At 37.7% G+C, this 15,223-nt stretch overlaps 1 protein-coding gene across 13 annotated transcripts in view; it reads left to right on the forward strand.

The window, feature by feature from the left end:
* Sh (Potassium voltage-gated channel protein Shaker) overlaps positions 1 to 15,223 on the forward strand; it is a 182,827-nt gene that overhangs the window by 150,617 nt on the left and 16,987 nt on the right. For 12 of the 13 annotated variants that reach the window (XM_032440609.2, XM_032440610.2, XM_070209040.1 and 9 more), the window contains 7 exons: positions 7,236 to 7,359; positions 7,436 to 7,604; positions 7,841 to 7,937; positions 10,380 to 10,575; positions 10,718 to 10,839; positions 11,786 to 11,939; positions 12,768 to 12,939. In XM_032440609.2, coding sequence (XP_032296500.1) covers positions 7,236 to 7,359; positions 7,436 to 7,604; positions 7,841 to 7,937; positions 10,380 to 10,575; positions 10,718 to 10,839; positions 11,786 to 11,939; positions 12,768 to 12,939 — 1,034 coding nt within the window. Of the gene's footprint in view, positions 1 to 7,235; positions 7,360 to 7,435; positions 7,605 to 7,840; positions 7,938 to 10,379; positions 10,576 to 10,717; positions 10,840 to 11,785; positions 11,946 to 12,767; positions 12,940 to 15,223 lie in introns of those variants that run through there. The other variant, XM_070209046.1, reaches the window with a different exon arrangement.

A 15,223-nucleotide genomic window follows, 5' to 3' on the forward strand; every position in this document is an offset into this window, starting at 1 on the left:
CTTTTCGCCTACGTCCTTGCGCCAGCTCTTGTGTGGGCATAAAAATTAACACCGCATGTCAAAGCCATAATGAGAACTTGACACTTGGTCGCGCATTCAGCTAGTTCTCTGCCAATTGGCATTGCCGCCTAGTGTGTCCAGAAAATCGGGAAATCAAAAAAGTAGAAAGCCAGAAAGCCGTAAAGCCAATTCTGTCCATTGTGTTCATCAAGTCTATTAACTAGTATCATGCCACATTGTTGCCAGCAGCTGACACTGCAAATGACTCGCCCATTCAGCTAGATTAATGCTTATATAAAAATAGCTGAACATATAACCAACTGCTCAAATTTGCTGAACATCCAGTTTTCAATTCAACGTGTTTTCAATAGAAGCTGTACAAGATTATATTCTATTGACATTCAAGTAGCTGCGCAGTTAATGAACAGAAACGATTCTCATAATTAACGAAATTTGTCGAATATAGCTTAATTAAGCTTGTGCATATCTTTGACATTTCGCAGCTTGCCAGTATTAAGCAGAATCAGTGTTCGTGTCACTCGATAAATGCATAATATCGATAAGTAAGCTATAGGAAAAGGTTTCAAAAACTTATCGATAAACGTACCCAATACAACCATATATTTGTGATTAATTGACAATGCATGATCGATATTAATCGATCAACTTAAACAATATAAAACATTTAAGTTCTTAAGGTAATACCCATTTATCGATTTAATAATATATCACACATAATGATTAGTGTACATGCTACCTGCAATTAATTGTTGTGTATGGACAATGCGTGATCGAAATTTGTAGATAAAATTAATTGGTTGAACTGATTAAAATTATATAAACTCTCAGTTCTATCGAGGTCTGTCAACGATAATCAATGCCAAGGAATCAATATAGATTTCAATAATACGCAGAACTAATTATCTAAAGCATATGCAACAGACAGTTAATAGTTGAATATAGACAATTCGATATTCGATATTTATCGATAAAATTAAGTCAATCAACTTGAAGCTAAAACGTGCCCCTATACAAAAATAAAATTACTTTTAAACTTGATTGCGCAATAGCGAATAGGCCCAGTTCAACCGAACTCTGTCCATTGATAGATGTCAACGATAAAAAACTGGAAAGCTATCGACGTAGCTTTCAACAACTCACAGAACTAATTGTCAAATAGTTAATTAATCGATGAAATTTAATTAATCAAATTAAGCCTGTCAAGCCGCCCCCAATCACCGTCCACCGCCCACTGCACCGTACATGGCACTTTAGCGACTCGAAAATCAAATTAGTTTTAAGCTTGATTGCATATCACCGAAATAGCCCGGTCATATCGAACTCTCTAGCAATCCAATTAGCCATTTTTATGCCAGCGCACTGCAATCACGTTCTGCACTTAGGCATCTGGCAACAGGGCAGCCCAAAGACCGACTGCCAGCAGTTACATCACTTAAGGGAATCCGTGAAGTTGCCAACAAAAAAATAAAAGGATATAAGAAGGGAAAAATAAAATAAATGTATGAGAGAATTGCAAAGAAAATAAAATAAGTAAAGATACAACAAAAAAAAAAGGGAAAAGGACAACTGCTGTCCGTGGCTGAAGCACACTTGAACACGCTTCGCTCGAAGATACATTCTGCTGCTTCGTTTGTAACTTGCGCGCTTAGCTGTCAGTATACCCTGTACATTATAAAAAGCCCAAGCAAAGGTAGCTTAAGAGCGTATGCTTCGTCATCGGGCAGGTCTTAAGCAGGCATGCGTATTAAATCTATTTATGCATAACAGAACTGTTGGGTAATTAGAGGGTATCAGTGAGTCGTGCCGTCCCGCTGCATGCATTTGTACACGTTTGCCTTAGTCGCCATCAGTTTGCTGTTTGGATAATAAACGAGCTGGGCTAAAGTTTCAACAAGGCGGCACAGCGGAACACATTTAAAATGCCTGACGTGTACAGAGGATTCGAACCGCCCACCTGCCTAGCCTGCCGCACGTGCCGCACCTGCCCTGGCCCTGGCGGCACAATAGCAACAAGCGTCGCTTGCATGTTGGCCACCGCACAATTTGAGAATTGCTGCCAAAAATAACAGCAAACACGAATTGTGCACGCAAAGTTGCGCTGGCCAAGGTCAGCTAACATCAAAACAACCAAGCTGCTCCCGTTGGAGGAGGGGCTGCATAGGCGGAGGGGGCGGTTGGGGCATGTGTACAACTAGTGCCTCCTCTGGTGGCATAGAGGCCCCGAGCTTAAAGCCGGATTTGCATAATTTGCCGCCTCTGCTGGCCGTGATTCCTGCCCGATTGATTGCAACGCTGTCTTCAGCACTTGCCACGCGACGCCAGTCTGCCGCAGCTCTTCCTCTTTGTCGCTTCCTCTGGCTGCCTGCCTGCCTCTCTCTCTCTCTTTCGCTCTTATACACAGTCTGTCTATCTATTTGCATGCCACAGCAAAGGCTACTTTCAACATGGGGCAGCAACACTGCCACACGTGGACTCATATTAAAAATCGAATTGCAATTCCCATTCCCACCAGATGCATATCAAAATACACCGAGCGAAGCGCTTCTCTTTAAGTGCACCAAAACTTTTAGCTCGAAATGGCTGCATGTTTAAATGTTAAAGAAATAGATATAGAAGAGATCTACGATTGCACCATTAATCGATTTGAATTATCGATATATATCGATCGATACACATCGGCACAATGTGCACATAAATATAATAGTTGCTAGAAATTTGACAAACAATGCTGTGATTCCGAATCCAAGCTACAATTGTCTATCAATTGAAACCAAACCCAAGCTTACAGATGTGAAAAATTACGAGCCACACTTTAAAGTGAACCGAAGCACCGTACATTTTTCTTTGGGTCTGCAGACATGATTCGAAAGCAAAATCGAAAAATCTATTAATATGGAAAATAGCTTATTTTATAGTAATTTAAGAAATTGCTTCTGTTATACTATATAATATCTTGAGATTATGATATTTTCACTGCTGGCCCCTGAGGGTATGCAATAGATTTATCTTCTTCTTCAATGATTGCCATTTGCAGCAGTTTTTATTGTCAGCGATTTTGATTAACTGCACACAGACACACACGCGGGCAGGCACTCACACACACACACATACATACAGCCACACACACACACGGATAGCCACACACACACACACACACACACACACACGGACAAGCGCACACACTTGCACTCGCACTCGATTAAGTAGATGCGCCAGTTCAAGGCTCTTGGGGCCAAGTTGTCCAAATTGATGTCACGTATTTGGCTCGCGACTGTCGCAGCATTCTCTGCAGCTGCTGCTGTTGGTGCTGCCGCATTTGCATTTAATTTTTCGCCATTAATTGGCCCCACAGCAGCGAAAGAAAGGCAGAAAGACTGGGAGAGGGGGAAGTAGAGAGGGAGACAAATAAAAGGAGGCGAAGGAAACGGAAACAGAACGTGCCGCAGCATCAGAAATGTGCACATCATGCACAATGTATATGCTCTGCGAAGACATGGGCTAAAAATAGAGTCAACTGCAATATAAACGTGTCGAACCAGGCTGTTGAGGGGGGAGGCTAGCGATAGCAGGGGGCGGCGGCGGGGCAACTGTGTTTGAGGACAGACTGCGAGTGCGAGAGCAGATATCTCGAGTTGCCTTGACCGGCATGCACAGACAAGAGCACACACACACACACAGAGACAGCGACCCATAGAGAAAGATAGAGAGAGGGAGAGTGAAGGTGTTTGAGCGGGGTGTGGGGGAATGCGTTCGTTGGGCGGTACTCCTTAGCGGACAGCGGCATGCACCAAGATGCTGGCCACAAGATTTATGAGCTGCGACCTGCTTTTGACTTTTTGGCTTTGGCATCACATTGAACTTCAGCAGCAGCTTATGCAATGACTGCCACAACCGGAAGTGCAGCTGCGAATCCGAAACCGAATCCCAATCCGAATGCGAATGCGAATCCGAATGCGAATTGCGAATCGGCGTGTAAAAGCAAACGGCGATGGCGAGTGGAAGTGGAAGCGCAAGTGGAAGTGTTAGCCCGGCTTGTAAATAGGTCGACAAACGGTGTGGCACAATGCTTGCACAATGACGTCACAGCCGTGCCGCTGACCCATATACACACACCTACACACACACACACACACACACACACACACACACACACACATAGTATGTCTAGTATGCTAGAGTGAGAGCGCAACAGCTGCAGTTCACAATTTGCATGGATAAACACACAAAGGCAGGCCGCATTGTTGGTGTGTGTGTGTGTTTGTGTGTGTAAAGGAGTGTGTGTGTGAATGAATACTCAACCTGAGCACACACAGGCACACGCACACACATAGCCACAGCTGCCGCCAAGTTGTTTTGTGTTGGCGTTTTGCATAAAACTTCAATTGTTTGTTGACATTTCGTGTGTGTGTTTGTGAATGCGAATTGGTGTGTGTGTGTGTGTGTGTGTGTGTGCGCGCCTGACCACTGTCGCCCATGTTTAATTATCCATATGCACAGATTCCGCTTCTGGTAACATAAAAGGCATACTCGTTAGACGGACGCTGACGTCATGCAACGCTCGTGTCGCATGCAACATGGCCGCGGCGTTCGGTCAATTGAGTCGCGTTCGCTCGACTGAAGGCCCAGTCCACGTTGCATTTGGCCAACAATTCGCCTTCGCTTGGCCGGCCTTTCAATTAAGCACACATACATTTCGTGGCCCCGCCCCCAGCACGCCCGCACGTAAAGTAAGCCCCCCAGGTCGAACCGTGTATCTATGCTCGTCAGCAAATATGCAATTATGTGGCCAAAAAATATGAAGACAGCTCGCTCGGGTAGGATGGCTGGGAGAGATGGGAGGAATGTGGGGCTTGGGCGCTTTGGCAGGCTGCGGGCTTGCTTGGATTTTTTGGCCCGCCTGCCGTGCACTTACACGCTTAATTAAATGCCGGGCGCCAAAAAGTAGGCAACATGCCATGCAACAACGCCTCGACAGCTAAAAAAAAAAAAAAGCAGTCTCGAATGCTCGACTGGCAAATGCCATTTATTTGTTATTTAAATATACCTTCATCAAATTGAAGGCATCCGTGACCCTTTTAAGTGTTCATACGTTTATATATATATATATATTCCTATTTATATATATACATCCTTATTATAGGTTTGAAGCCAGAGCTATATCTTGCTGTTGCTGTAGTTTTTATTTTGGAATTAGCCAGATCGGAGCACTATATTGAATAGCTGCCATAGATGGGATCGGCTGAGAATTGAGTTCTATATGAAAAACCTTTTTTACTTGTTAAGAAGCTCGTATCCTTATCTAGCTTGGCAATTATGAGCTTCAATTTCGTCGCAGAGTCTTATCATAACAGACTTCAATATCATATGGCTTCTATGGGAATAATCAGTCGGAAATACAGAATCTGTATAAAAGATTCGCTTAGACATTTGGCTACGAGTGTATTTTATCTTTGGCGCGCCGAGCAAAGCCGCTCCGGTCGAGCAACATATTCGTCCTGTCCACACGGCAGAATATGGCTTGAAAAGAAGCCAACACTTAACCTAAGACGCTGTGCTATCGTGCAACTATCGCTTGGGAAGATAAAAAAGCGATAGGTAAGCAAAAATGAAAGTTTCACAATTAGCTTAGCTCTTCAACAAGCAAACTGAACAACTTCTAAGCTCGCAGTTTTAGGTTTGGAGAGAAATCTTCAGATCTGGTTACTTTAAGAGTCTTCTGTGGCAGAGACAACCCTTCAATGTGTGCAGGGTATTCGAATGGGAAAAAAATGCAGAGAGAAAAAAAACAGCTGCACTTTGTTGGCAACATCAGCGATAAGGGCGAAACGCTGCATAAAATGCTTTTGGCTGTCATTTTGGGCACTCTGCCAGCGATGGCGCCTCTTCACATGCAACGCCTCACACTCACACACGTGGGTGACTATGTGTGTGTATCTGTGTGTCTGTGTGTGTATCTATGTGATTGTAATAAAATTTCAATTACATGTGTAAACATTTATTGCCTTCCTGTAGAGCCGCGGGGGCGACTCCGACCTGCGATTGCTACGATGCTTCTACGATGTGTGGCGTGTGGCAGGGCATTGGGCCAAAAAAATATTGCTATTTGCCGCCAGTTGAATGCGCATTAAATGGTTTTTGAATGGGACCCTTTATGCCACAAGCGGCTTGCCACACAACCTTTATATATATTTATATGCCCAATGCAAAATACTAAACACTAAGTCTTGGTATATAAAAGATACCAATTATCAAATATCGATTAGAGCTCAGCATTTGATTTGCTTGCTGCATAATGCATCTCCTGCATATTTAATTCCATAAACAATTTATTTAAAATAAATTCTAATTTATGACAATAGGCTCGAGCGCCATCAGGTCGTCTACCAACTAAAATACCCTGCAAAGCTTTGTCATTGTGGAGTTCGACTACAATAATACGAGTACGAGAACGACTGTGGCAACTCCGGTTGTTTTTGGTTGGGGCTGCCATCACTTGCAATAAAAGTTTAATTTGCGAGATATTTATGTTATTTTGTGACAACTTTGGCTGAACTTTTTGGGGTTGCAGTGATCACAATAACTGTAGAATATGGGACTGACAACTGTGGTTAACGGGAAATAACAGTAAAATATGCGTCACATATTTTACTTAACTGTGGCAACCTTTGTTTGAACTTTTTGTGGTTGCCACCACGCACAATCACGGCAACGATGTTGTGAGGAACAAGGATTTTTACTAGTTTATAAAGTCCTAACGGGTATATTAGTTTGTCTGTTCGAAAAGGTACAAAAACAATTCTTTCTTTAGCATTCTTCCAATTGCTCTTTCAAGAGCGCCTAGATTTACGAATTCCGCTTTGTTGTCACATTCTTAATGAATCCTCTGGCCGTGCACTTACTCTCCCTATATCTGACACTTCCAGTATTTCTTCTTATTAACATGCTCACATTATTTTTATATACTCTCTTTGTGTCACATTCTTAAACAAATAACAGGACAAAATGTTTTACTTTGTTTAATCAAGTTTTTGAAATGTCAAATGCTTAAATTAATTGATTTGGGATGATATAAAAGCAGCTGAAGAAATGCTGAAATATCAAAAGTGCTCAAAAGTATTTTGAAATGCTGCCTTTTAATAAAGATTGTTCTTTATGCTTAAGCTTAACTTGTTATTAATGTTGTATTTGTATTGATTTGTTTTATTTTATTACAGGTCTTTGCCCAAATTGAGCAGTCAAGACGAAGAAGGGGGGGCTGGTCATGGCTTTGGTGGCGGACCACAACACTTTGAACCCATTCCTCACGATCATGATTTCTGCGAGAGAGTCGTTATAAATGTAAATATGCGCTTTTGATTATAAAAATAATGTATATGTGTGTGATTATTAATGCTATTCATTATATATTGATTAGGTAAGCGGGTTAAGGTTTGAGACACAACTGCGTACGCTAAATCAATTCCCGGACACACTGCTTGGGGATCCAGCTCGGAGATTACGGTACTTTGACCCGCTTAGGAATGAATATTTTTTTGACCGTAGTCGTCCGAGCTTCGATGCGATTTTATACTATTATCAGAGTGGTAAGCATATTCCCAAATGAATGCCAAGTGAGTGCCATTCACAGAAAACTCTATTCGCATCAAAACGTAACGAATAATTTGCTAATGTTTTTTCCACTTTTACTCTTCTCTTCTCTGACCCCAAACTGCCCTAACCACATGCCAAACACATGCAACTCTCTCTCAAATACACACACATACGCACACACATGCACACGCTCACCTGCAATTATGATGCGCTTACCGTTTCTTCACAGGTGGCCGACTACGGAGACCGGTCAATGTCCCTTTAGACGTATTTAGTGAAGAAATAAAATTTTATGAATTAGGTGATCAAGCAATTAATAAATTCAGGTAAGCCTGTTGCCCCACAAATTATTACCACAAAAAAAAAAAAAAATCCAAAAATTCCAAAAACTACACGAAAATATAACAAAAAAATACTAACCGATATTGAAAAACAAATACTGAACAAATACAAATACTAATTGAAATGCAGCAAAGCGCGAATTGGTTTTTGCTTATTGGCGGCAGCAAATTGTTGAACCAAGCTCCCAACCCACAAGGCATGCAACACGGCACGTAGACACCTGACCAAGACACCTGACACAAACGCAAAACACACGCACACTCACACTCACACTCACACACACAGACACACAGATATGTTATGTAACCAATATAGTACTTTAGCTTGCACATAAACATAAGTTGTAGTTTTAATGCATTCGCTATCATTCTAAACAAGTATTCATGACCTTCGTCGATTTAACAACATTTGCTAATGAACTAGTTCAAGCGAACCGATTCCTTTAGTAACTCATTTAATTTTGAAACAATTGCGTAAGCAACAGACCTGTGCAACTTGCAATATTAAGCTTAGGCTGTGGAACATGGCATCAGCATGAATGAAATGTGGCATATGAAACATGACATGTAAAATTTGGTATGTGGAACACGACATCTGAAACATGGTGTTAAGAGAATGGTACAAATAAAATGGCAGTTGGAATGTGAGAAATGAAACACTGCACAGAAGACATCGTTAATTGTACATATGTAAAATATGAAACATGGTATATAGATGTGGAACATGGTTCGCAAAACATTGTATACAAAATATTGCATATGAAATGCATATGATAAATGAAATATGATACATGGAACATGACATATGCAACACAGCATGTGCAACATGTGAATGAAACATTGCTTTGACTACATTGCATATGGTATATAAAATGTAATACATGGTATATGGAACATGACTTTGGAAAATGACTTATGGAACATTGCATATGCGAAATGGGCAATGAAACATGGCATTCACGATATTGTTATGGTATATAAAATATGGAATATATTAAGTAATAAAAATATAGCAATATACTCAACAAGTTATGCAGAATATGAGGAATATTAAATGGATCACGGAACATGTTAGATGGCACATGCAAGATGGAAAATGAAACATTGCAAAATAAGCATGGAATTTGGAATATAATAACTTTGTAAGTGGAATATGAAACATAATGCAACAACTCGCAAATTTATTTCATATTCCATTCAAAAATACCTTAAATACTTTATGGTAAAACGTTATGCAAACAATCAAAACATTGAAGAGGAACAATCCAATTGTCTTGCTTGTCAAACGCTTTGTCCAACAGCCCTTGTTGTTGAAGAGCAGGCAAAATGTAAAACCTGAAACATTACGTGTGGAACATTTAACTTGAATAAAATGGCCTTAACAAATTGTTAACCCCCTGTTCACTTACCTAAAACCCTTAGTCATTGTGAAAGAGGAGTGGAATATGGGGGAAAACATAAAACATGGCAGCTGGATTATGAAACTCGAATTCCCCTTCGACTGCTTTGCCCTTCACTCAGCTACGTAAATTCCGATTACCCAATTCCTATGGCTTTATTCAATTGGCAGCCACAATATTGTGTTCATACTTCATTGTATGAATGAGCAAATAGTTAAAACACACAGACACACACAGAAACACACACCCGCACAGGCAGAGGAACAGGCACATACCACTCTTTTTGTTCTTCTTGTTATTGGTTTTATGGACATAGCTATTGACTTGTGGTTATTCATTCAATCGACTTATGTCGGCATTTATGGAACGTTTTACATATTTTGCGGTTTTCATGAGAATTGCATTTATCACAAAACAAAGGAAGCACACATACACACACACACACACATACAAATACGCATACGCATACTCACATACATACAGTAAGCGACATGGACAATCGAACGAACGAGAGAATGAAACCTGAAGGCCGTTGGCGAATCACTTGTTAATCACTTGACCACCAGCTTAAAATTTTGTTCATACGGCAGAAAAAGGGGGGCACTGTGCCCGGACCGTGTAGGCCCCAGCATGAGCCCCAGAACCAGGCGGGGCTCAGCTGCTAAAGAGGAAGATGCCAAAGAGAACAAAGAGGAATTCATCCGGTGACAATTTGTGCAACGAATCAAAGTTAACTCTCGATTCATTTCAAATATCATTTCAATAGAAATCTACTTAATCTTCACATGTTATCGATTTTAAGTTGCCATTTATCGATATCGATTAACGATTGCCAACACTTAATTTTGATTAGCTCCCCAATTGGCTGCCAAACCAAATCGCTGCTTAGGGCCTAACCAAATGAAAAACAAATCTATAAGATACTTAAAGCTTCCACACACACACATAAGAAACTTAAGCACACAGACACAAACATACACATTAATTGACATAAGCTTACCTGATCTTCTATTATCTTTATATGCAGAGAGGATGAAGGCTTTATTAAAGAGGAAGAAAGACCATTACCGGATAATGAGAAACAAAGAAAAGTCTGGCTGCTCTTTGAGTACCCAGAGAGCTCGCAAGCCGCCAGAGTTGTAGCCATAATTAGTGTATTTGTTATATTGCTATCAATTGTTATATTTTGTCTAGAAACATTACCCGAATTTAAGCATTACAAGGTGCGTACTTCTCCAAGGCCAAGTCCAATCCAAGCTCAACTATATATATACACATATATATACACAGAGCTGTGATATCATTTTTTTAAATGCTTTTTTGTTTTTTTTTTTTATTTTTGTCATTTGTAATTCTTCTTTCCAGGTGTTCAATACAACAACAAATGGCACAAAAATCGAGGAAGACGAGGTGCCTGACATCACAGATCCCTTCTTCCTTATAGAAACGTTATGTATTATTTGGTTTACATTTGAACTAACTGTCAGGTATGAGCATTAATACTTTATATTACAATATAAGCTCTAGCTTCTAAGTCTGTGTGGGGAATCTTTAATCAGTAAGGATTTTTAGGCACATTTGAAAGCCTGGGGCGTTTATTAGATTTATTTCGTTTCATATAACGCATTCTTAGTCCTACTTCTGGATCAACTTTCAAATCGCGTTTGAACCGAATGAGCTGAATCTTTTATCAGATGAGATGCCCTAACTGAAACAAGCTATTGCTTTTACTAAAGTGGTTTAAATTAAAGAAGAAGAAAACAGTTTCAGGAGCAAATAGCATAAACTTATATGAAAGAAGCCATATTTGAATTATTCAAATCTGGGTTCAGGAATGTATTAAACAAGTCTCTCAGCAGATAGTCTTTTCGAGTTGTTGGCCTTGAACTTAATTTAAAAATCATTCAAGAATTTGTTCTTAGAATTTGAAAAGATTTGTGAGGAAGAAAAGATTTAAAGAAAAGAATTTCAGCGAAATATGTTTTTGCTGCCAATCTCTGAGTTAAAGTGGATTCGGAGTTGAAACTCGATTTTAGACATAATTTGATAAATATGAAACGATGAAAATCTTCAACTTTATAGCTTACATTAAAGGCCATAAGCTCTAGCAGCCTTGGGGTATACATTTAACTTTATTATTTATTAATCAATTACGCCTAGTTTGTAATAAATCTCATATAATTGATAGACCATGTTGATATATATATGCAATATTTGTACGTTTTCTTTTTTTCGCTTTTTCCTTCTCATTGTATTACTCTTGAACTTACTCTGTTTGTCTCTGGCTCAAATGTTCTCTCTCTCTCTCTCTCCCTCACTTTCTCTCTCTCTCACTCTCTTTCTCTTTCTCTCTCTCTCTCTCTCTCTATGTTTCTCCTTGTTTATGTTTCTGTCATATCGCGTTGTTTTTATTTCTGTGTTGCGCCCGCGCAGGTTCCTCGCATGTCCGAACAAATTAAATTTCTGCAGGGATGTCATGAATGTTATCGACATAATCGCCATCATTCCGTACTTTATAACACTAGCGACTGTCGTTGCCGAAGAGGAGGATACGTTAAATCTTCCAAAAGCGCCAGTCAGTCCACAGGTATGAGATTTTTGTTTGGCCAAAACTGTAATGCTAAATTATACACTCACACATACGCACGCACATACACACACACACGCACACACATACACACACACACACTCCTACTGCTACAAACATGTACATTGTATATGAACAAATAAATATTTGTATTATTACTAATTTGTTTGATAAACAACAAAATTACCAAAAATTCTAAAACTCGTCGCGTTGTTATGTTTTTGTTTATATGAGTAACAAGAAAAAACAAATTGCCTGCTTTAAAATTTATGATTTCTCTACTTAAATGCAAATTCTACTTTCATATATGGATGTGATCAAATCAGTTGCGACAAACATTGAACATGTGCATATATATAGAATATATATATATATTTTTATATATATAATCAGCTTATGATTTGATAGCAATGCTTCTGCCTACGTAATATATATACTTGATACTTACCTATAAAATGCCTATCTTAGTGCTCTTGTGATATCCGTAAAACAGTACGAATTATTGTTGTATATTATTAACTAACTGAAACTAAAATTAACTATTTGACACGAATCAAATGAAAACCTGCTGCACACAGTCTTACACACGCATACATAAACTGATATATAGATATATATATATATATATAGATAATCAATTATGCACACATATATATATATGCCTTTATACGATATATATGTGCATTTATTATTATTTATATGTATATGTTTATATATACTGCTCATATATAATATATTTATATATAAATACTCACACATAATGAAATACTTAACTGAATCTGTTGCATACATCAATCTACAAATCTATAAATAATTATAAATTTTTAGGACAAGTCATCGAATCAGGCTATGTCCTTGGCAATATTACGAGTGATACGATTAGTTCGAGTATTTCGAATATTTAAGTTATCTAGGCATTCGAAGGGTTTACAAATATTAGGACGAACTCTGAAAGCCTCAATGCGGGAATTAGGTTTACTTATATTTTTCTTATTTATAGGTAAGTTAACCACAAAGCGGCCAACAAACCAATTACAAACAACAAACAAACCAACTAGCACACACAAACACACACACACACACACACACACGCAACACACACACACACACACACACACGCAACACACACACACACACACACATACACCATGTTTTACACCTAACTATAAAACTGCTTACTTACATACAAGTATGTACCAAACAATCTATCAATTTATTTTGATATAAACAACGACCTTTACGACCAACGACTTGTTAACTCTACTCGCAACTCTTAACACAACAACCTCAACTCCTTAACTCAGACAGACCAAACTTTTAGGCAGAACACATAAGTTTACAACAACAACAAAAAAGAACTCCTGCTTATAAAAAAATATCAACAAAAAAAGTAATATTTTAGATATACATTATATAATTTAAGTACATAACAGCCAGCACATTTTTTAGCGCCTCACCATTTGTTTACAACACCAAAATACCAACAAATACAAAAAGATACTCAAAAAAAAAAAACCAAACTCCTTAAAATCCAAATACTCAATATATTTAAATATAGAAAATCGAGCGAATATAAATATATACAAAGCCAACTTATATGCTTTTTAAACAATTTTCATTTGTCATTTCAATTACCCAAATCAAAAACCCAGAGCTCAATTTCATCTATTGAAGATCATCATTAGACTGATCTTTTCCGTTTTTATTTTTTTGGTCAGTTTTTGAGTAAATTCCACATACCGTTGAAGTCACTTCAGCATATTCTTTAACTTACTTGGGTTCCATATGATATATAATCAATATTATATCTATGCTCCAAATATTATGATCCATAACTCTGAAGTAAACATTACATTAAAGTAATATACTTTACATCTACTTAGTTAATGCTAATAATTACCTTAACAATTACAGTATATTTTACGTATACATGAAAATACCATCAAGAATAAAACAAGCCCATACAATATATACGATATATACGATAAACTAAACTAAACTAAACGAGAAACCAACTAATTAGTTACATAATACGTATAGCTTATTTAGTTAAACCCGGATGCAGCATACACCTAGGCGCCCTTAGAGCGTAATACCCATGCCTATATATGTACATGCATACATGTATATGTATGTGTACTTATCCACTACGTATTTTTACCATATAATATTGTCGTCTTCTAATTAGCTTAAGTAATACCTGCAAAATATGCGACAGTTAATACAAATATATATACATATATCCATTTTTTTTTTGTTGGGTCCGGATCAGATTTAGTTGGCCGATTAGAGTATTGGTATTAGTAAACGTAACAGTAAAATCGATATATACAATATATATGTATATATATATTTTCATATGTGTATATATATATAGAGAGAGAAATAAACAAAAAGTTTTCATCGTCTTTTGGCTAGAAAAATAAAACAATGTCAATGTACTCGAATTTTAGTCTATTACTCCTGATATACTTTGACAGTGTAAAAACGCAATTTTTATGGTTTTTATAAACGCCCACTCGCTAAAGTCGTTGGCAATTTTAAGGTTCATGCGTATTTTGTTGCAGTTCATTCAATCATTCCATCATTCATATGATATTTTTTTTTATATTTCAACTCCATTTATAAATATTTTCTGCGTTTCTTTGTACAAACTTAGATAAGAGAACATCTATGTTTTCTTTTATTTTTTTTTTTTTTTTTTTGCACAAACTGCGCATATATGCCTTAAAATTGGCAAACTTCTTTGCGTTGAATTGTCCAAGAAGAAGAAAAAAAATACTAGCAACATTAGATAGCGAAAAAAAAAGAAAATAAATGAAAGTTTCTGAAGAATGAATAGTAACAAAAAAAACCTATTTTAAACATATACTTACCTATATATACATATATATAAAAATTTTGTATTGTTGTTCACGTTTTAACATAATCAAGTTGTTTCGCATTACGTTAACGTAACCGTAACCGTAACCGTAATCGTAATCGTTATCGTATCTGTAACCGTAACCGTACTCGTTATCGTAATCGTTATCGTATTTGTAAACGTAACTTCATCTACGCTGTTTTTGATGTCGTTTCTTTGGCTTTTCGTTTATAGTTTGTTGTTGTATCTGTTAACTTATTAACCTCTAACCATTAGGTATGTATATATATATGATATATATATATATATATATAATGTGTACATCTATATATATATATTCCACATATTGTGTATATTAAAAAAACCAAATTGTACAAAATTCTCCAACGAGGTTTCTCAAATTGATTGCCTTGCGTTGGGT

This window comes from Drosophila virilis, chromosome X (assembly GCF_030788295.1).
Source record: "Drosophila virilis strain 15010-1051.87 chromosome X, Dvir_AGI_RSII-ME, whole genome shotgun sequence".
Classification (NCBI taxonomy): domain Eukaryota; kingdom Metazoa; phylum Arthropoda; class Insecta; order Diptera; family Drosophilidae; genus Drosophila; species Drosophila virilis.